This window comes from Schistocerca americana, chromosome 1, assembly GCF_021461395.2.
Source record: "Schistocerca americana isolate TAMUIC-IGC-003095 chromosome 1, iqSchAmer2.1, whole genome shotgun sequence".
Taxonomy (NCBI): Eukaryota; Metazoa; Arthropoda; class Insecta; order Orthoptera; family Acrididae; genus Schistocerca; species Schistocerca americana.
The window spans coordinates 1,229,751,591-1,229,775,113 of NC_060119.1; the positions used below are offsets into that span (position 1 = coordinate 1,229,751,591).

Sequence of the window (23,523 nt, forward strand, 5' to 3'; positions counted from 1 at the left end):
ACATTAAGTTTTCAGACCATAACAATCCAAAAAAATCTTCTAGAAAATTTAGAAAATTAAATTTCTTATAAAATTGTTGTTACAACAAGATCCTACATTAAAGAAAATTCGTGTCGTGAGAACTAGTATTGGGAAAGGGAAATTTAATATTTAAAGGGTGGCAAATGTAAAATGTCAGTATTGCTTTTTGTTGGTAGGTTTAATGTGGACAGAGGTGTCAAGGTGGGTTCTGCAGAAGTGAACATCAACATTGTGGAAGTTTGCAAGCAATTTGGAAAAGGCCCAGGTAAATTTGCATTCTGGAATGGAATCAAGGTCATGCAGGAAATTTAGAAATAATATTTTTGTATTGTTACCAAATTTGGCCGTTCTTTTAAATGATTTGTCATAAATACTTGTCTCTCTTATTTTTTAATTATATTTTGTGTACTACTTTCATGCATCTGTTAATTGTTACAGATACTCATATCTGATTGTTTATAGATACCAAAGCCTTTCTATATAAGTTAAAAATAATCTCTGCTATAGTAACCAACCTTCTCTTCATCTAAAAATGACTGCTTGAAATGATCACACTAACAAAAGACATTGTCACGTACGTTTACACCAGGTGAAGACATGTGAGAACTTCACGAATGACGTGACTACTTGGGGATAAGCACCAGGTTTCAGCATTTATTTTGAACCAGTACACTTGATGAAATGAAATGCAGAGTGTCATTTGGTTGATCAGACGTAAGCTGTCATAAATTCTGGATATGAGGGCTAAGTGAAAATTTCTCAGTCTGGCATCAATATAACGTTAATATTAATGAAATATTGTATTTGTTACACTATTTAATTAAAGTTTTCTGTACACATATTAAGAGGACATTAATAGAGGGTGCACCCACCCTTCACCTTAATGTCTGAATTGAACTCTTCTGGGGACATTTTCAGTGGAGTGTCGGACTGTCTGCAAAGGAATGGCAGCCCATTTCTTCGCAAGAACCAAAACAAAAGAAGGTAGTGACGTTGGATGCTAGGGTCTGCAGTGAGGGCAATATTTCAAATCATTCCAAAGGTGTTCTTCTGGTTTCATGTTGGGACTTTTGAGCAGGCCAGGCCATTGTCCACAACCCGTTGCTTCACAGATGCTGCTTAATGACATTGTATTTTCATGCTATTTTGATCAATCGTCATCTCCAAACTGTTCCTGTACAATACGCAGTGCTGTAAAATGTGTCCGTATCCTGCACATGTAGCACAATAAGGGGACCACATCCTAACCATGAAAAATGACACTATAGTGTACCACCACCACCTCCATACTTAACTGTTGACACTACACTTGATGGGAGAGAACATCCTCCAGGCATTCACCAAACCCGAAACCTTCAACCAGATTGTCACAGGTATAGTGCGATCATCACTCCAAGTCACTCATTTCCATTCATCCACTGTCCAGTGGCGCTGCTCTTTACTCAACCTGAAGCTTCATTTAGCACTGACTACAGAAATGTGTGGCTCACAAGGAGCTGTTCAATGTTTTATACCTTTCTTTTCGACTCCCTGCATATTGTCATTGTGCTAGGTGGATTGCTGGTAGCACTTTGGAGCTCGAGAGCAATTGCTTCCACTAATTTCAGATGTCTTTTTAGAGCCACACTCTGAAGTGCTCAACTGTCCCTGTCCGTCAGTACATTGCGTCTGCCTGGTCTCGTTTTAGCTGTTGTTGTTCCTTCATGTTTCCACTTCACTATCGCATCCACAGCAATCAATGTGGGCAGCTTCAGAAGGGTTGAAATGTCACAGCAATCAATGTGGGCAGCTTCAGAAGGGTTGAAATGTCACTAATGGCTTTGTTGCTTAGGTAACATCCATGACATTCAAAGAGACTGAGCTGTCCTTTCCAACTCATTCCGTCATTACTGCTTCTCTAATGTCACCACCTCTCGTGGCATCTAGTGTTCAATTCTGCATTACATTGGGGTGTTTTGATGATTTTGATTAAATATTTTGTTGAGAAATGAGGCAACATAATGTAAATAAAGTTTCAAAGTAGCTGTGCGGTATGTGTTTAGCTCAAATTGATAAATTGGACCAGTGTGTTATAATTTATATTTGAATGAATTTTTACAAATGAAAAGTCATCCACATTTTTTGAACGATTATAAGTAGTCTGCTCATTTTTATTTTCTTTCATTTTTTATCTTTATTTTCAATGGCTGAGAACTGAGCAACTAAATGTAAATGTGACTATAATTCTTGTGATGGTAACCCTGATGGACATCCCCAAACTGTTAGTACAGATGAAAAGCTAGTAATTAACTCCTGGGCCTACGACTATGAGTGAGACTCCTGTTAAGGAAGTTGGATCATAAACAGTAAGCACAAGCCTCCCTTATTGTATGTCACATGGTTGCCAACTATTATGGATTGTCCATAATTGTTATTGATTTACTACCTTAGTTACAGAGTTAAAGGAAGTTAGTAAAATTATTTATTTTATAAAAAATTGAAAAGTTACATTTCACTAATCATGTGGTGCTAAAACGTTTTATAGATTGTAATGATTTCCATTCTGAGTACACAGTAAACCTGTCTACGAATAATTTCATCACCATGGCTTACTAAAGGCATCGAGTTCAAAACATGTCCTGCAACACTGTTCACAACATTGTTCGCAACATTGTTCGCATCTAGTACTGGACTACCAATGTTTGCAACATATTGTCAACATTGTGGCAATACGAAACCAGTGTGCTACAGCTGTGTCGGTACAGATGTGTCGGTACAGATGAAAGGAACTAGACTAAATGCCACTATACAGTGCTAGTGTTTGGTTTTGCTTAGTCTGTAGTGTTGCATGTTGTTTTTGTGTGTGAGGGGGCAAGAAGCAAAATTAATAAACTTGTCACACACTACAAGGCAGGGGAGTGCTTCTGGAATGTTTGAAATCACAGTTTTAAAAGGATTATACAGAAGCAGGACAAAAAAAGAAAAATCTGCATTGCTTCGCACCAGCAGCAGTGACATAGATAAAAATCTCTCACATTCAATACTGCCGCAGCAGCAACGATGACGACAACAACAGGATTCATTATCTGACTAGGGAAAAATTTGCTGTCAGCAAATTACATGAACTGCCACCACACACTTACATTGTGAGGCCTAAATGAATTTGTGAATTAGGCAAGTAACCAAACATCCAGAGGACCAAGTCCATTCCATGTAAACTCAGCCACACTATTATGGAGCCACCACCAGTTTGCACAGTGCATTGTTGACAACTTGTGTCCATGGCTTCATGGGGTCTACCACAGTCGAACCCACCATCAGCTCTTACCAACTGAAATCGGGACTCATCTGACCAGGCCATGTTTTCCATTCATATAGGGTCTAACCGATATTGTCACGAACCCAGGAGAGGTGCTGCAGGCGACGTTGTGCTATTAGCAAAGGCACTCATATCAGTCGTCTATTGTCATAGCCCATTAACACCAAAAGTCACTGTCCTGTCCTAATTGGTATGTCTGTCTTCTGTATTTGTGAAAGTCTCTACTACATTGGCTGATAAAGTACATTTATATGGTGTATCTTTACAGGTGTGTCAAAGTCTCAAATAATTTTTGGCTAATAGAATCCAATGTGCTGTACTGACAGTAGGTATTCAACAGAAGTGAAAGTAACATTCAGTGTCCACTCTGTCAGAGAGAGAGAGAGAATGTAATAGTATCGGTTTTATAAACTTCTGGAAGACTTAGATTTTTCTGAAGGCTGTATGGGAGGTTCAGTTCTTCTATAGGGGAACCTTCATACAAGTGTTAATCCTATAATTTTTAGAGTGGTGCTTAATAGTTAGGTCCCTTGTTAAGTGGGCTGGAAAGCAAAAGTTTAATGAATTCAGAGATGCTTTACCAGGATCATAAAAGGTTACTGCAGATCATAAATAAGAGTAATACACAAATAAGGACCTATTTTTCTTGTTCAGTTTTTCTATGTCACAATTTTTAATTATTTTATGAGCAAAATTTATTTAGAAAATATTTTGTGGATTTGTTCTGATGCGTGGTTCGTTTTCTACCTTCTGAAGCAGAGCAGCGCAATGGCTATGCAACCAGTGTTATATCCATCTTTTACTGCCCCTGTGAGTGAGACTGGTATTGCAATTGTTGCCACTAGTGCTACTTCTGGAGAAATAACAGAAATTATTGAAGCTCCCGATTCACCTTCAGTAAGTATAAATGTTCCATATCAGTCCTGGTTCACAAAACTTTCATCATGAAATAATGTTACTGTTTGTTTCATTTATTGACAAATTTATTTAACTGAATGGATAAAAAAAAAAAAAAAAATTACTCACCAAGTGGCGGCAGAATACACATGTAAAAGATTGTTGTAATTGGGAAGCTTTTGGAACCAGTGGCTCCTTCTTCTATGCAGAAGCGTTGAAGGGGAAGGAAGAAGGGTGAAAGAAAGGACAGGAGAGGCCTGGGAAAAGGGTAGATTTGGGGAAAGTCACTCAGAACCGCAGGTCTGTACAGAAAGTCTCCCGCGGTTCACGGTCACTTTTCCCAAAATATGTCCTTTTTCTTAGACCTCTCCAGTTCTTTTCCTTCACCTTTCTTCCTTTCCATTCAACCCTTCTGCCTGAAGAGGGAGCCACTGGCTCTGAAAGCTTGCCAATTACAACAGTTTTTCATGTGTGTGTTATGCTGCCGCTTGTGAGTAGATGTTTTATCTATCCAATTAAGTAATGTTTGATTCATTTGTCATACAACTGACCAAATGTAATGATATTGTCATACATTCATCATTTTATTTTGATGATCTGTTTATTGTTGTCAGACAGTCATGGTGACCACAGTTATTTTGCTTTGTCTAATTTCTATTAATGAATACAATTAATGAATGTGCTTACTTAATAGAGTAGTAATTGTTTTGTCTCACCACATCAAGCAGTTTTAAGGGTGTTTAAATGTTCAGTTAGATAAACAGTAAGAATGGTTGGTCATTTCATCTCATTTTGAATCATGTTGCAGGTGGCTAAGTTCTGATATCCCTTATAAAAACTTTTTAAGTAATGCGAATATTTGAAGTTCAATTTGTCCAGCACTTTTAATAATTCAAAGGTATTTGAAAAATTGTCTTTATTACTAATTGTTTGTGTAAAAGTTCACATTTTGTGTCTGGCATTTATAGCAAAGTTTTTGTCACCTGTTTCTTAATTTTACTTTGTTATCTTCTACATTTAAACATCTGAAAAGCCATGTGTAGTAAGTGTTTCCAGAGACACCTGAACTGGAAGTGTTTTGTGAAGATGGTAATGCATGAGGGCTACTCCATATAAATGTAATTTATGGAACGGAGTTAGGAAGACCACTAAACAGGACAACATTTGTGTCCTTAAGGTTTTGGAAAAAGAAAAACTTGAGTTATATGAATTATAAAGGATGCAAACCAGAATGACTCTGGATGAAAGCATTGAATGTGTTTGTGCCTTAGTTAACCAGCAGACTTCCCTTGTTACAAAAAGAGAAGAGCAGCCTTGTGCAGAGGGTCTAAAGAAAACAACTTAGGTTAAATGAAGTGAAAAATAAAATAGGAAATGAAATATTCTGACTTGGGTAATGTTGGAGATATATAGGCAAACAGCTGTAGGAGACATTAGATTTAGGATATTGATCAGAAATTTCATAAAGCCATGCGTTGATGTTGACAAGATAATAAGAAATCTATAATGGTATAAGGATTTCAGCAAAGAAGGCTATTTTTTGATAGTCGTGAAGCTAATAAAAGTATTAAGTTCATCTTGCAAGAAATGTGAGAAACTATTGAGCATAGGAATGTAGGTTTGAGGTACCATGAAAGGTACCATAGGTTTGAGGTAAGCTGTAAGGTGCATGAATATAAATGAGCAAACTCCTTTGGATAGCAGTGATGTATCTATCCCAGCACTTACTGTTAAGAAACAGGGTGTGCAGTTATCATCTCCATTTGACTAGAGAATTTGGATACATTAGCTTGACTATTTACAGGAAGTGTCTGTCAGGAGTCAGTGTTTTTCAGGTTTAATTCTGAATTAATGCAGTGACTTATTAAAAAATAAAACTTTATAGTGAATTGCCTTTGCATTACATTAAGATAGAGGAAAATCATAATATTAGGAGTATTAAAGAAAAAAGTTGTCCAGTTCCTAAAACGAATCTTTCACTCTGCATCAGGGTAAATATTTCTGATTATCAATAGTGCAGTCCTTCAGACAAAAGGATTATTGAAATTGGTAATAATAATGTAAATATTTTAAGGAAAACTTCAGGGGAAGTGATTATGAAGTGCTATTAGCCACTTAAGATTTACCATCAGTTATTAATTTTGATACTCAAGTAGCTGATGGATCATGTATTTTACACTTTATTAAAAGAACATTCTTCCTACAACTTTAACTAACACTCTGCTTCCCAAAAACAGGATTTTTCAGCTCCCCCCTATGGTAAATCTTACAGTGAAGTCTGTGTTAAAACTTATGCTTAAGACATATGTTCCAACAGTGGAGCTTGTCAAAGACCAGTTTTAGCTCAGATTCACAGAATAATATTGTGAATATATTTCTAGAGTTACTAATTTTGTGTCACTTGAGTATTCGTGTGTGCTTAAATGCTGCCCACAAGCTACAGAGACTGATCAAAATTAGGTATGAAGTGTACACATCTCCTTCAGTGTGTCCCGCTGATTTCTGAATGTCAAAGTAAGCATGTTGTTAAAAGAAGTTCGAGTAATAATGCAAAGTAGGGATAGGAAAAAATCATTTCATTTTATAACCTGATTCGATGACACTTGTTGCAAAAGTTGGCATTACTTTGTGCTGAAGTTGGTGTTACTTTGTGCCAAATTCAATGTTACTTTTGAATGAAATTATTCCACTTCAGGCAATTGAAACATTATTTATTGAGATTGGAATTTTGACATGTGGTCACGTTCAAGCATTGTGTGATTCTGTAACCCACTCAGTAATATAAAGCTGTATCATGCTGTGGAAGAGTTGTTGCATGTGATGATGTGAATTTATCTACTGTTCCATAGATCACACACATTAGAAAGATTGTGAAATAATGATAGTAACATTCAAGTTTAAATATACCACACAAGTGGCAAAGATGTAAATGTGCTACATGAGATTTAAATTTAAATGTTTATATCATTATTTCATCAGATTTCTATTGTTTATGGTATATGGAAGAGCAGATAAATTCAGACCACCAAATGCAACTACTCTTACACAGCATGTCGCAACTTAGTATTGTTGAGGGGGTTACAACATCCTAAATGCTCAAAAATGACCACGTGTCAAAATTGCAGTCACAATAAATAATGTTTTAACAGCCTAAAGGGGAATGATTTCATTAAAAAAAAAAATTCACAAAGGCTTTGGATCCACCCGTGGTCATCAAACTTCTTGGAGTTATCTGCCAGATTCAGGGAGATTTGCCAGATTTGGAGCCATTTGGCAGATCTGGTTTTTTGTGGTAATATCAGTGTTATCTTAGTTGTCACATCAGAGTTAATTACATGATATCAGAGTTAGTTACATGGAAAATGAACTGTTGGTGTAAGTTTATACATGGACCTCTGCCTTGAACAGCTTAGAGGTAGTTTTAACATTCAATAACTACCAGTTACAAATGTTAGTAAACTGCCATCCTCAGAATTATAACAATTTTAAGTGTCAAAATTACAAATTTCACAATATCTCATAAAAAACCACTAATTTTGTGTTATCAAATGATGGAAAATCTAGAATTTTCATCATGTCTTTTAAAACTGCTAATTTACGTTATTTTTCATGTTACCATTTTCTAAAATTGTCATGTCCACACCCATAAGTGCTCAATAGGATTGGAATGAGGTGACGTAGTCACACACACACACACACACACACACACACTTATATCTCTTGAAAACTCCGCAAGTTACTCCACCTCAATTCAGGAATGATGCTGTCAAGTATTGTCTTGTTGAATGTAAGCAAATAAATGGATGCACAGAATCGGGCAGTAGTTTTTTGCATTCATTGATAAGGGTAGTTGGAGTATTTATTGGGGACTCATTTCATCTGCTGTAAATAGTCCCAATACCACTTGTCTGAATAATGCAGTATTGGGTCTTTGGCTGCAACCCCATACATACTTGACATGCATTCATTATGTACAAGTGTGTACCTTGATTCATGATTGCACACAGCCTTTTTACATACTTCGATTATCTAATGGTAAGTATTATTGTACCCATACTGATCTTTGTATCCTGTGACATGAGGTGAACAGAGAAAAACGTGTGGAGTGGTGGCTTTTGTGTCCTACACACATCAAAAATGTTTTGCATAACCTCGGCTCCTAGAGTTCTGGAATGTATATAGAAAATTGGAATAAAGATGAACATAAACATCATTTCCACCCTTTTTATTGCTCATGAAAACCACACATTGCATGTTGTACCACCATACAAGGAGACCTTCAGAGGCGGTGGTGCAGATTGCTGTACACGCCAGTATCTCTGATACCCAGTAGCACATCCTCTTGCATTGATTCATGCCTGTATTCGTCTTGGCGTAGTATCCACATGTTCATCAAGGCACTGCTGGTCCAGATTGTCCCACTCCTCAATGGCGATTCGGCATAGTCGAGTGATGTCGTTAACTTGAAGAAAGTAATTTAAAAGATGTGCACGATGGAGGTGCGAATTGTCGTCCATGAAGAGGAATTCTTTGTCAATATGGTTGCACTATCAATCAGAGAATGGCAGTCCTTGCAGCACCTTCCCTGACCAACAGCAGCGTACGTTGGCCTCACATAATGCCACCCCGAAACAGCAGGGAACCGCCACCTTGCCGCACTCGCTGGACAGTGTGTCTAAGGCATTGAGCCTGACTGCGTTGCCTCCAAACACGTGTTCGACAATTGTCTGGTCGAAGGCATATCTGACACTCATCGGTGAAGAGTACGTGATGCCAATCCTGAGCGGTCCATTCGGCATGTTGTTTAGCCCATCTGTAATGTGCTGCATGGTGTCGTGGTTGCAAAGATGGACTTTGCCATGGATGTCGGGAGTGAAGTAGCACATCATGCAGCCTATTGTGCACAATTTGAGTGGTAACACGACGTCCTGTGGCTGCACGAAAAGCATTATTCAACATGGTGGTGTTGCTGTCAGGGTTCCTCTGAGCCATAATCCGTAGGTAGCGATCATCAACTGCAGTAGTAGTCCTTGGGTGGCCTGAGCGAGGCCTGTCATTGACAGTTCCTGTCTCTCTGTATCTCCTCCATGTCCAAACAACATCGGTTTGGTTCACTCTGAGACACTTGAACACTTCCCTTGTTGAGAGCCCTGTGTGGCACAGAGTAACAATGCGGACACAATCAAACCGTGATATTGACCATCTAGGCATGGTTGAACTACAGACAACACAAGCCATGTACCTCCTTCCTGGTGGAATCATTAGAACTGAATGGCTGTTGAACCCCCTCCGTCTAACAGGCACTGTTCATGCATGTTTGTTTGTATCTTTGGGCTGCTTTAGTGACTGAACCGTCAAAGGTATTATGTCTGTGATACAATATCCACAGTCAACGTCTATCTTCAGGAGTTCTGGGAACTGGGGTGATGCAAAACATTTTTTGGTGTATGTATGTCAAAGTGTAAAAGAGAGAATAATCGTGAAACTAGTCTGATTCATCATTTGGCAGAAACAGAGAGACCACAGTTCCTAGCTGCATTTTTCAGTAGTAATGTAGGAACTAGATCTAAAGGTTCAGTTACATTGAAGACTATTAAATCAGATCCTACAGTTGCTGCAAGTCTTCATACTCTCAGTTTAGACTTCTCCAGTGGCTTCAGAGCTGTGGAATAAAGCTTTTAGGCAACAAAAGTAATTCAGAAGTGACCCAGCAGTACACGGCACTCATGAAGGCTAAAGGAAAATGCCTCTGAATCAGTATCAGACGACAAACAAAACGAATGAGATAAATTAAATTACATTCCGAAAAATTATTTTTAATAGAAATGATGTGGCACTGAAGTCATTGGTTCAGTGATAGCTTCCTCAGGGTAGCAATAAACATTAAACCTGCTGGGGTACCAGAAACCAGAAAAGAAGTAAAAAGACTGAATGTGTTGGTGGAATAAAAGGCTGTTTAGTGATGGAGTGGGAACAGGGAAGGGGACAGGTGGGTGAAAGATGGTTGGAAAATATATATAGAGGGCTGTCCACAAAGTAAGTTCCTTTCGGCTATATAAAAAAAAAGTGTACAGATACAGATAAAATATTTATTGTACAAAAATCTGCAACTGTTAAACTACTTTTCTACATAGCTTCTGAAATTTTATAGACACTTGTCATAGCATGACACAAGTTTTTGTGTGCCTTCTTCATAGAACCATGTGGTAACATGTTCTTTCAGCTCGTCATCATCGTTGAAGTGTTGACCACCGGGGACAGATTTGCGGAACTTCCATAGCAAGGGCACTAAGTGTAAACTTACAGTTGTGCATAATCTTCTCTTCAGTTGTGTGAACCAGTTCATCAGTAACAACAGACAGGCATTCACTTCGTTCTTCGTCATGCACTTGATCATGTCCTTCGTTGAACAGTCTGACCTATCTTCTAACCATTGAATCACACATAGCATTTTGTCCATAAACCTCGCAAATTTGCCGATGAATTTCCTTTGGTTTAACTTTCTTTGCATTTTGCAACTAAATCACAGATTTGATTTCACACGCGGGAGCATTCTCAATTATGGCTGACAGTATAAAGAAGCACTACAAAACGCACATCAGCAGCAGCGATCTGAAAATGGTGTACATGTCTTTTCCTTGAGTCAGAGTAACTGCCACGCGTGCTCAGAACTGCAATCGTAGCGCTGCTGCAGATGGAAATAGAAACGGAAATTACTTTGTGGACGACCCTATCACAAACAAATGAAATTTGACAAATATCAACAGTATGTCTGCCATCCAAAATGCAAGAGAGAAAGGAGAAGAGTGTAATTTATGGTAGATGATGAAGCAGAAAAGGTGAAAACCCTGAACTTCGTGTTAGGGGATATAAGTGAGATATTTTGTCTAATGCAGAAGAAGGCCTTTGGGCTGAAAGCTTAATCGTTTACTAATATTTTTGTTGCGCCTGTCTGCAACTTGGCATCTCTGCTGTGTGGTGTGCAGCAATCTCCCCTTTTCACAATATTGTCATAGAATGTTTTGATGATCTGCTACTGCCAGAAAAATGCACCATAGCTTTAGATATATATCATGAGATACCTAGAAAATAGTGGCTATTCCCAGTTTTAAGTAAGTTAATCATGAAGGGAAAGATAAAGCTCATGCTGTAGAAAGCAACGTAATCATAAATGCCACCTGCGTCCTATGACACTAAGTTGTGGGTTTTCACCTATTCTGCTTCACCTTTTATCACAAATTACATTCTTCTTTCTATTTTGCTTTTAGGAGGAAAAACCTATTCTTGAAATAGAACAGATACTAAGGAGGAGAAAGGCCCATAAAAAAGATCATTTTCGATATGTCATGGTCCTAAAAGTCTCTTCTGTTTGAAGAGTAGTGGGCCGTCCTCATACACCTAGTTACATTCCAAATGCTGAAGAGTTTTTGTTTAGTTGTTTAGTTTTGGCCTGTTGATTCTAAGTTACTGATGTATGTATTGTGAAACAATTATAGTTGTGTTACGAATTTTCTGTGGTATGTATATTGAAAGTGAAATTGTGATGAGACATGTTAGAAAGTCTGTAACCATATGTAGAGCATTGCAAAAGAAATATTAATTTGTAAATTTACACATGTAAATCTGCATCATTTATTCAGACATTGCATAAAGTATTTTTTTCCCTTTTAAATAGATTGACAGTTCTCACCAAGAAGAGCCCTGTGATGTGGAAATGGAAATGCAGGCCGATTTAACCCCAGAAACTGTAAGCACTACGTAAGTTTAGCACAAATATTAATACTTTGTGCTGCAATTGTAAGTACACTGATTATTTGTTAAACTGGATCAGCATTGTTGGAATTACTAAATTCTTCAAAATATGTGCTGGAAATGAACCAATGAAGCTGTTCAAAATGTGTTGAAACAATAGGGCTCTGTGGAATCATATTTTACATGAATGGAACAAGCTGGTTAATGTGACCATGCAGAGCAAATATTATGTGGAATATGAGTAGATAGTAACTTAGGCATTCATACTCACAGTGACTTTTTAAAAGAGAGGGAAATGTTTGACAGTGTTATGATGTATTGAAACAGGGTGTATACACTCTGGAACAGTCGGGAAATCCAGGAAAACCCCAGGAATATTTTCATCCAGGAGAAAACCAGGAAGAACCTGGGAATTTTCAGAATTCCGCGAATTCTTCTTTATTTTAGTTTTCAGTTAAATATTTGTAATTTTGACTGGTAAGATCTGATAATCTAACAAAGAATATTACTGTATCACATACTGAAGAATAATACCGGGGCAATAAAACGAAAACGAGAGAAAAAAAGTATAAAACTTCAATTGTAAAGGAGATACGCCATTTACAACAAAACGCTATGCAAGCACCTGCGTCTGCCAACAGCAAAATGTGTCAAAGGCGTTAGGACGAAAACTATGCAATACTTCTTAACAACAAACTGCTCCCGATGAGCGTGACATCACAATCGTTTAGGTTCGTTTGAGCGGTTGCCAGCAGGCTCGTGCGCATTTACTGTTCAGTCATATATGAGCAATACCTTCTCCCACTTCTGCCTACTCGAAGCCAGATGCTAACTGGAAAAATTTATCTGACATGCCCAAGCTGCCAGATTTGCCCATGTGCAGGGCAGTCTTAGTTGTAGTGGGGAGGGCTAATCTCCACGTGACCTGTGTTTACGTTTAGTGATTTTGCTGTTTCCTCTTCATTCACGGTTCTGAGGCCGGGAGCTATCAAGTGAATTAAAATACATTCTACGGAAAGCTGAAATATATTATTAGTATGTTCTCTGGTTTTATTTTATTTCCACGTTTTTGGTGGTCAAGCATTAATAGCCTTGCAGAGTAATGAAGTTATTTTTGCTGGTTTGCTAAAAAAAATTTGGCTTTCATCAATTTTTTCCACTGAAGCAGTCAATTTATTTGAAACGATGCATTTTGTTCCACAGTATAGGCTAATTCAAACTGTTCGCCAATTTAATGTGCGCGTTTTCAACTTCTGATACGTGTCACATTATTCCATAATAAAGAAACAAACATGTGATAGAACAGTACTAGTTCTCCAAGAAAATTTCCATTCCAAAAACCACACAGGAAAGCATAATATCAGGTTGGAGCCTACTTCATTGTGAATCTGTATATACGAATGTGCACTTCAAGCCAAATTATTAGTGTGGTTTGCAGAAGTTCGATGTTCTTGGAATATCCTCTGATGCGCTGCTTCCTTTATGACGTTATGTAAGTACGAACATATGGGCTTCCTACGCCATCGCAGCTGCCCTCGTGCAGTAACGCCTGTTTTCTGGTGCTCTTTGACAAATGCTGAAACGAAACTATTTCTAACAGGTATTGGGAAAATATTGCAGATGATGGTTTGAGAAGCGTTACTTACAAAGTAAATTTCCTTTTACTCAAGATGAATTATATTACGTGTGAGAATGTGTGATGAAGTCCTTAAATCACAGAGCATTTGAGTCTCATTTAAAACTCAACATTGTGAGTACCAGCCACTTACAAGAATTTCGAACCCAGAAGACCAGTCATTTATGCCATCATTTTAAATTTTACTGGGAAATTTGTGTGATGGATCTTAGAGTGTGTTGTTGTTGTGGTCTACAGTCCTGAGACTGGTTTGATGCAGCTTTCCATGCTACTCTATCCTGTGCAAGCTTCATCATCTCCCAGTACCTGCTGCAACCTACATCCTTCTGAATCTGTTTAGTGTATTCATCTCTTGATCTTCCTCTATGATTTTTACCCTCCACACTGCCCTCCAATACTAAATTGCTGCCCCCTTGATGCCTCAAAATATGCCCCACCAACCGATCCCTTCTCCTAGTCAAGCTGTGCCACAAATTTCTCTTCTCTCCAATTCTATTCAATACCTCCTCATTAGTTATGTGATCTACCCATCTAATCTTCAGCATTCTTCTGTAGCACCAAATTTTGAAAGCTTCTATTCTCTTATTGTCTAAACCATTTATCGTCCACATTTCGCTTCCATACATGGCTACACTCCATACAAATACTTTCAGAAACGACTTCCTGACACTTAAATCAATACTCAATGTTAGCAAATTTCTCTTCTTCAGAAACGCTTTCCTTGCCATTGACAGTCTACATATTATATCCTCTCTACTTCAACCATCATCAGTTATTTTGCTCCCCAAAAAGCAAAACTCATTTACTACTTTAAGCCTCTCATTTCCTAATTTACTTCCCGCAGCATCACCCGACTACATTCCATTATCCTCGTTTTGCTTCTGTTGATGTTCATCTTATATCCTCCTTTCAAGACACTGTCCATTCCGTTCAGCTGCTCCTCCAGGTCCTTTGCTGTCTCTGACAGAATTACGATGTCATCGGCGAACATCAAAGTTTTTATTTCTTCTCCATGGATTTTAATTCCTACTCCGAATTTTTCTTTTGTTTCCTTTACTGCTTGCTCAGTATACAGATTGAATAACATCATGGATAGGCTACAACCCTGTCTCATTCCCTTCCCAACCACTGCTTCCCTTTCACGCCCCTCGACACTTATAACTGCCATCTGGTTTGTGTACAAATTGTAAATAGCCTTTTGCTCCCTGTATTTTACCCCTGCCACCTTCAGAATTTGAAAGAGAGTATTCCAGTCAACATTGTCAAAAGCTTTCTCTAAGTCTACAAATGCTAGAAACGTAGGTTTGCCTTTCCTTAATCTATTTTCTAAGATAACTCGTAGGGTCAGCATTGCCTCATGTGTTCCAACATTTCTACGGAATTCAAACTGATCTTCCCCGAGATTGGCTTCTACCAGTTTTTCCATTCGTCTGTAAAGAGTTAATGTTAGTATTTTGCAGCCATTGCTTATTAAACTGATATTTCGGTAATTTTCACACCTGTCAACACCTGCTTTCTTTGGGATTGGAATTATTATATTCTTTTGGAAGTCTGAGGGTATTTCACCTGTCTCATACGTCTTGCTCACTATGTGGTAGAGTTTTGTTAGGCCTGGCTCTCCCACGGCTGTCAGTAGTTCTAATGGAAAGTTGTCTACTCCTGGGGCCTTGTTTCGACTTAGGTCTTTCAGTGCTTTGTCAAACTTTTCACGCAGTATTATATCTCCCATTTCATCTTCATCTACATTCTCTTCCATTTCTTTAATATTGTCCTCAAGAACATCGCCCTTGTATAGACGGTTTTCCGTGATTTCCCTAAATCGCTTCAGGCAAATGCCGGGATGGTTCCTTTGAAAGGGCACGGCCGATTTCCTTCCCCATCCTTCTCTCACCCGAGCTTGCGCTCCGTCTCTAATGACCTCGTTGTCGACGGGACGTTAAACACTAATCTCCTCCTCCTCCCTTGTATAGGCCCTCTATGCACTCCTTCCACCTTTATGCTTTCCCTTCTTTGCTTAGAACTGGATTTCCATTTGAGTTCTTAATATTGATACAAGTGGTTCTCTTTTCTCCAAAGGTCCCCTTAATTTTCCTGTACGTAGTATCTATCTTACCCCTAGTGATATGCGCATCTACATCCTTACATTTCTCCTCTAGCCATCCCAGCTTAGCCATTTTTCACTTCCTGTCGATCTCATTTTTGACGTTTGTATTTCTTTTTGCCTGCTTCATTTACTGAATTTTTATATTTTCTCCTTTCATTAAATTCAATATCTCTTCTGTTACCCAAGGATTTCTACTGGCCCTCGTCTTTTTACCTACTTGATCCTCTGCTGCCTTCACTATTTCATCTCGCAAAGCTACCCATTCTTCTTATACTGTATTTCTTTCCCCCATTCTTGTCAATCATTCCCTAATGCTCTCCCTGAACCTCTCTACAACCTCTGGTTCTTTCAGTTTATCCAGGTTCCATCTCCTCAAATTCCCACCTTTTTGCAGTTTCTTCAGTTTTAATCTACAGTTCATAACCAATAGATTTTGGTCAGAGACCACATCTGCCCCTGGAAATGTCTTACAATTTAAAACCTGGCCCCTGAATCTGTCTCACCATTATATAATCTATCTGAGACCTTCCACTATCTCCAGGCTTCTTCCATTTATTCAACTTTCTTTTATGATTCTTGAACAAAGTGTTAGCTATTATTAAATTATACTCTGTGCAAAATTCTACTGGGCGGCTTCCTCTTTCATTCCTTAATCCCATTCCATATTCGCCTACTACGTTTCCTACTCTTCCTTTTCCTACTATCAAGTTCCAGTCACCCATGACAATTAAATTTTCGTCTCCCTTCACTATCTGAATAATTTCTTTTATCTCATCATACATTTCATCAATCTCTTTGTCATCTGCGGTCATATCTATCTTGGCCACAATAATGCGTTCACTATGCTGTTTGTAGTAGCTTACCCACATTCCTATTTTCCTATTCATTATTAAACCTACTCCTGCATTACCCCTATTTGATTTTGTGTTTATAACCCTGTATTCACCTGACCAGAAGTCTTGTTCCTCCTGCCACCGAACTTCACTAATTCCCACTATATCTAACTTTAACCTATCCATTTCCCTTTTTAAGTTTTCTAACCTACCTGCCTGGTTAAGGGATCTGACATTCCACGCTCCGATCCGTAGAACAAAGCCGCTTTGGTTAGTGTTACAAAGTGAGATCAGTCAATCATCCAGACTGTTGCCCCCTGCAACTATTGAAAAGGCTGCTGCCCTCTTCAGGAACCACACGTTTGTCTGGCCTCTCAACAGATACCCCTCTGTGGTTGCACCTACAGTATGGCTATCTGTATCGCTGAGGCACGCAAGCCTCCCCACCAACATGGTTCATGGGGAAGGTCTTAGAATGTAACACACGCAAAAAAGACAAATATTGTATGTGAAAGCTTAGATTTTCTTGTAGCTACAATGTATATTAATTTAAACCATTAACTTTTCCTGATTGTGTTTTCATGCTACTTAGCAGTGATGTTGTTATTGGTTGACTACATTGCTTGTCCTATGCTCTGGATATCTGCTGTCATTGGCTGGTGAGATAAGCCATGACTGGCTTACAGAAGGGCATCACAGTCTCGATTTCAGTGCTTCGGAAACTAACGTGCTGTGTTTGGTGGAGTTTCAGTTTATGCTTTCCTAGTACGAAAATATGTAGTGTATCGTAATATGAAAATATACATGTTGCTGCACGTCAAAGATCTCTCAAAAATGCGTTTATTTTTTTAGTGTCGGGAAGTTCTATGCCGGTGTATAAAACGTTAACTTTCAAAGGATTGATAAGTTTTATAGTTCCGTGGGAAAGTATACTGTCAGTTAACTTTTTTTTTTTTTTTTCCACATACACACCTTGGAAAGTACAAGTAACTTAACATTGTGAGAAATGCCAGAATTTTACTCAGTATCTGTCTACATTCCATTCAGAGGATGGTGGAATGAGAAAAGATTAGGATATGCAAATACTGAGTTGGAAATAATTTGGATTGAGGGAATTGGAGGAACATTACTAAGCAAAGGATACAGTGAGGGTAGAGGAGTACATACAGGTAGATAATATTTTCTCCAAGAAAGATAAGGCAGCATAAGTCAAGTATAGTTAATGTTCAGAGTTTATGCAGAAGGCATTTGAATTGACAAGAAAAAAATTGTCTCTTAGGATGTATAAAAGTTTGGAACTTAACAATACATTTTTGTGTTTGTTTATCTTGTTGAGGTTCAAAACTGTCTACTTGTAACATCACAAGGTGACTGCACACCTAGAGTCTGTTACACCTTCATGACAAAACCAGAAATCTTTCAAAACTAGGCATTCCATTAGCTGTAAAGAAGGAAAAGAATGGAAGGAAAAATGTTTGAGGGGCTACTAAGGAAATTGATACATACATGCAACCAAGTGACATCCCAGAACATATAATGAAAAGTTATAGTAGTTTTATTCATCCATGGATCACTTTTGCAAGACTGTTTGGTATTTGACATGGGGTATTCATTCACTGGCAGGTTGAGTCTGGCTAGATGAGGAAGGTAGTCAGCCATGGCCTTATAGTAGGAACTAAACAGACATTTTCCTGAAATAATAGGGAAACCACAAAAAACCTAATTTAGGATGACTGGATGATGAGTAGAGTCTCCATCCTCTGAATAAAAGGCCTGTCTTGTAAAAAACAATTCAGTTTTGTTTGGCTTATCCATTAGTTGTGTTTCACTGTTCTTTCAGTTCTCAACACCAGTATGTGCATGTGCCGCTGCTCCCCACACACACACACACACACACACACACACACACACACACACTCACACACACTCTATAGATATAAGGACTATAGATTAGAAGTAAATCATAAAGACCCCCATAGATGATCAAGCTTCACATGTTTGTCGTATTTTTGGCAGTGTGCTGCTTTATTTGATATTTGTCAAGCATAGATTGTGCTCGTTTGTTTCAGAGAAATTTTGATTGCCGATTGAGTTTATAAGCCCACCAAGCTCCACCTCGGTAACATGCCGGTCTGTAGTCATGAAGCTGAAAATCTTAATGAGTATTGGGTGGTGTTTGACACAATTTGGCAGTGGCCATCATGCAAACAGACAGCTTGTTAATTGTCATTCACACATAGAAAACAGCGCAATAGTTGCAAATTAGTTTATAGCTTACACGACTGATTTCACAGGTAGCCCAGCCTTTGATGGGATGGGAGATGCCTGTGACGGGGTTGTAGTAAGTGGTAGTGGGGAGGGGGGACACGTCTTGCGTCTTAGTCTGTTACAGGGACATGAGTTATGAGGCAAGGGCTTGGGACAGTGATTGTGGACAAGAGGTAGTCAAACTCCTGGTGGAGAATGTGATTCATTAGCTCCAATTCTAGATGGTACTGGGTCACAAGGGCAATGTTCATCTGTGGCTGCATGGTAAAATTTTGAAAGGTGGTGGGTAACTGGAGAGATAAGGTATTGCAAATCTGTTTCTGGGCAAGATTGGAAGGGTAATTTCAATCTGTGAAGGTCTCAATGAGACCTTTGGCATATTTGGAGAGGGACTGCTAGTCACTACAGATGTGACAACGGTGGGTGGTTAGGCTGTGTGGAAGAACTACTTGATATGGAACGAGTGACAGCTGTCAGAGTGGGGTATTGGTTGGATTGACATGCATTGAGGTACTGACGTAGCCAGTTTTGGGATAAAAGTCAACATGAGGAAGGTAGCTTGTTGGACCAGGTGAAGGTGTTAAGGTTCTGGAGAAATGTGGGTAGGCTGTCCCCACCATCAGTCTAGATCATGAAGATGTAATCAGTGAAACTTTACAAGGTGAGGGGTTTGGGAATCTGATGGTTAGGAAGAATTCCTGTAGATGGCCCAAGAATGAGTTGGCATAGGATCATACCATGTAGGTGCCTATTACTGTATATTTGTTTGTAGGTGATGCCTTCAAAGGAGAAGAAATTGCGGGTGAAGATACAGTTTTTAATGGTGACCGGGAAAGAGATTACAGTTTTGGAGTCAGTTGGGCAATGGGAACAGTAGTGATCAATGGTGGCAATCCATGGGCATTGGGGATGTTCGTGTAACAGGAGGTTGCATTGACGGCGATTGCAGGGTGTTGATTGGTAAAAGAACAGCCACTATGGTGAGTCGTTGGAGGAAATGATTCTTGTCTTTTATGATGGGGGGCAGGTTGCCGGTAATAGGATGAAGCTGTTGTTCTGCAAGTGCAGAGATTGTCACAGTGGGAGCACAGTAACCGGCTACAATGGGGTGTCCTTGGTGGTTAGGTTTATGGACTTTGGGAAGTAAGCAAGAAGTAGGAGTGAAGAAAGAGATGCTTATCTGCATCTGTATTTCTTTAAGTTAACATTTAATTTCTTTTGAATTATGTGGCTTGAAATAATGCATGCAGTTTGCTAAAATTGACCTCTGTAGTATAACTCTCAAAAGCAAATTATCAGATATTTAAGTTTCTACAAAAACTTGTACTTTTATTTCAGTTTATACTTCATTGGCTTGCAAAAATTATTTATCATATTATCTTGTCTAATGATCATAATGATAAGTATTACGAATGCCATTACTGATGATGAAATGTAAAAGTTGCTCACAATGAGACAATGCACAATGAAAATCCATGCGTTACATTTTTAAAAATATATCACAGAGAAATTAAAATTTCCTTTTGTTTTTAGAAGTCAGACGAATTCCTGTGAAGAAAATGATGAACTTTACGAAGAAAGGCATCACAGTGATACAAGCAGTCTAAGTATTTCAAGCAAAAGCAGCCAGGCTACATGTGATGCAAGTACATTTAATCAAGATGACGAAGTAATATACAAGGGAAAGTCTCCTGAAGATGCTCTAGATGACATCACTGACACTTGTAAGTTTTATCATTCTACAAAATATTAATAAGCCTGAAGTAGCACAAACATTCATGAAATAAATTAATAAGAATTTTTAAAGCCCACCGAAATGAAAGATTGTGTGGTATTGATGGAATTTCAAAGATAATCTTGTACAGTTGTTCTAACTCAGTGAAGCATATCCTTAGTGGTACATGTAATTCATCAGCAACAACTTAAACATTAGTGTCATGCAATATTTTGTGTAATGTAATATCTTGTACAGACATCTTTTATTAACCTGACACGTTCCACATCATTACGAAGTGTCTTATTCATGATCTATGGAACAAGTATTAACCTAATCTAGTCTCTAATCTAATCTAAAATACAATCAGTTGATGTTGTCAGTGACTGGTCCAAGGCATTTTATTGTGTAGATTGACACTAATTGTATTACAAACTCAGGCAGGTAGATTCCATTCAAATATAATTTATTTAGGAGAAGAGATCCACTACTGTAAAACTACACTGTTGGTGACAAGTGGCTGGAAACAGTAACTATCATAAAACAAGGAGTAGCAGTCTAAGAGGGACCTAAAGTGGAATGATCACATAAAACAAATAATAGGAAAAGCAGGTGCCAGACTGAGATCAATACAAAGAATCTCAAGGATACAGGGTGCTTTTCTGGCTCAGTATTACATAAAAATCAACACCTATTTCTTTCAGGCACTGTTTATAATGTATACATTTTACAGATTTTTTGTTGATGTCAGGTAATGCAGCACACTTTCTGAACAAATTACAAATATTTTGAATATTTTTGAACCTGCTTAGGATTATTAAAAAAAATTACAAAGAAATTGATGCAATTTTTTTTTCCAATGTTATACATTTGAAGGAGACCACATTTTTTACCAGATACACATGACATGATGGGTGAGGTACTAGACCTATTTTATTCCACCTATGATGTATATTACAAGGATAAAAAAATATCACATCTTACATTTTAATTTTTATAATTTTTTCCTAATAAAAATGTTGTTTTTTCTATAATTTAGTTGATTCTGCAATAAATCTTAGGTGTACTACATAAGTATGGACTATTGCAAGTTACAGAAAAAAAATTAGAGTATTGCTTTATAAAGTTTAGGAAATATTTGTACCTGAATTCTTAAAAATACAACGAGTCCAATTAAACTGTGCCTCAGAACATCCCTGAAGCATAGTCTTCATCCTACAGCATTTCTTCATCTTCAAGCTCCCTCTTGGCTTTCCTTTTAGTACTTTTTGCTTCTTTGGTAACTTGAAGAGCGAATCTTCCAGCTTCATGCACCCGTTGTCTGTCACACGCAAGCAATTGATCTTCAATATTAGAGCCACATTTTGTGCCTAAATTTCTCAGGACTTCCAACCTTCGTATCATTCCATCATTGAAACATATCATTGCATCTAGTACACTAACGTTTAAAGTATTTAGTCCTACAAAAACATTGTTGGGTAATCTTTCCCATATGCGATGGGTGAAACTTTCATTTTATTCTGAGTGCTCCCATGAAGACTTTTACTAAGCAAAACAGGGTCACTCAGGTCTCTAAAAATTGGTTTTATTTCACTCATAACAGGCTCAGGAAGAAAATGCTTATGATGGTAGATTTGACCACTTTCTTTTGCTTTTGGGTAACCACACCAAGGATTGGCTCCTTTAGGACGAAGTCCATTAACAGGATGGTCGTCTGAAAGTAGGTGGCCCACAATAATGGAAATTCCTGCTTGGAGTCATAAGTAAAATAAAGGAAATACAACCACTAACCAATAGAGCATCAGTGCATAGAGCACGAAAGCAAGCAGAGCTCACAATTTGTAGCATTGTTCCCAGAGTTGATCAGGGTCTTTTGGCATGGAACTGACGAGGGTCTCAACCAAAGGCTTCGGTGACTCTGTGACAGTATTGGCTGCAGATTTTTAGACGTGTGTTATTGGGTGGTGATCTGTAGGACTCCCCTTGATAGGTCAGACATGCATAACAAAAAGATTAGCTGGGTACTATTTTTTTCTTCTACTATACATTTTCCCCATTCTCCAATAATATTCTGTTGTAATTTGACGTCATTCTGACCAGTAGTGTTATTTCTACAGTGTTTTGAAAGTTTAACCGTAATTTTAATCACCCTGTACTACTTATACCAAATGATCCATAGTGAGGTGGTCCTCCAGGGTGTAGAATGGTTCAGAATATCAAGAATAAACATTTACAATGAAAAACAAGTATGCTAATGTAATGTACCTTCCACAGATCCCAATTGGATGTTCACATTACTGCTCTAAATCTTTTATTTGACAACATTTGCTTTGCCAGTGGAGTTCTGTTTAGGTGCTTCAGCAGTTCTGTGGTGTGCTCTTCCCAGTTGAATTTATTTTAAAGATGTTGTGGTTGTGGTCTTGAGTCTAGAGACTGGTTTGATGCTGCTCTCAGTGCTACTCTATCCTTTGCAAGCTTCATCATCTCCAAGTAACTACTGCAACCTACATCCTTCGGAATCTGCTTAGAGTATTCATCACTTGGTCTCCATCTATGACTTTTACCCTCCACCCTGCCCTCCAATACTAAATTGGTGAACCATGTTGCCTCAAAACATGTCCTACCAACCAGTCCAGTCTTGTAGTCAAGTTGTGCCACGAATTCCTCTTCTCTCCAATTCTATTCAGTACCACCTCATTAGTTACGTGATCTACCCAGCTAATCTTCAGCATTCTTCTGTAGCACCACATTTCGAAAGCTTCTATTCTCTTCTTGTCTAAACTATTTATCGTCCATGTTTCACTTCCATACATAGCTACACTCCATACAAATTCTTTCAGAACAGACTTCCTGACACCGCTTTCCTTTCTTGCCCCTTGACTCTTACAACTGCCATCTGGTTTCTTACAAATTGCAAATAGCCTTTTGCTCCCTGTATTTGACCCATGCCACCTTCAGAATTTGAAAGAGAGTACTCCAGTCAACATTGTCAAAAGCTTT

At 38.2% G+C, this 23,523-nt stretch overlaps 1 protein-coding gene across 2 annotated transcripts in view; it reads left to right on the plus strand.

The window, feature by feature from the left end:
* The window catches only part of LOC124620002 (zinc finger protein 37-like), a 150,702-nt gene that overhangs the window by 97,818 nt on the left and 29,361 nt on the right, over window positions 1-23,523 (plus strand). The window contains exons 9-11 of one of the 2 annotated variants that reach the window (XM_047146670.1): window positions 4,076-4,216; window positions 11,892-11,974; window positions 20,343-20,533. In XM_047146670.1, coding sequence (XP_047002626.1) covers window positions 4,076-4,216; window positions 11,892-11,974; window positions 20,343-20,533 — 415 coding nt within the window. The remainder of the gene's footprint in view (window positions 1-4,075; window positions 4,217-11,891; window positions 11,975-20,342; window positions 20,534-23,523) is intronic. The other variant, XM_047146678.1, reaches the window with a different exon arrangement.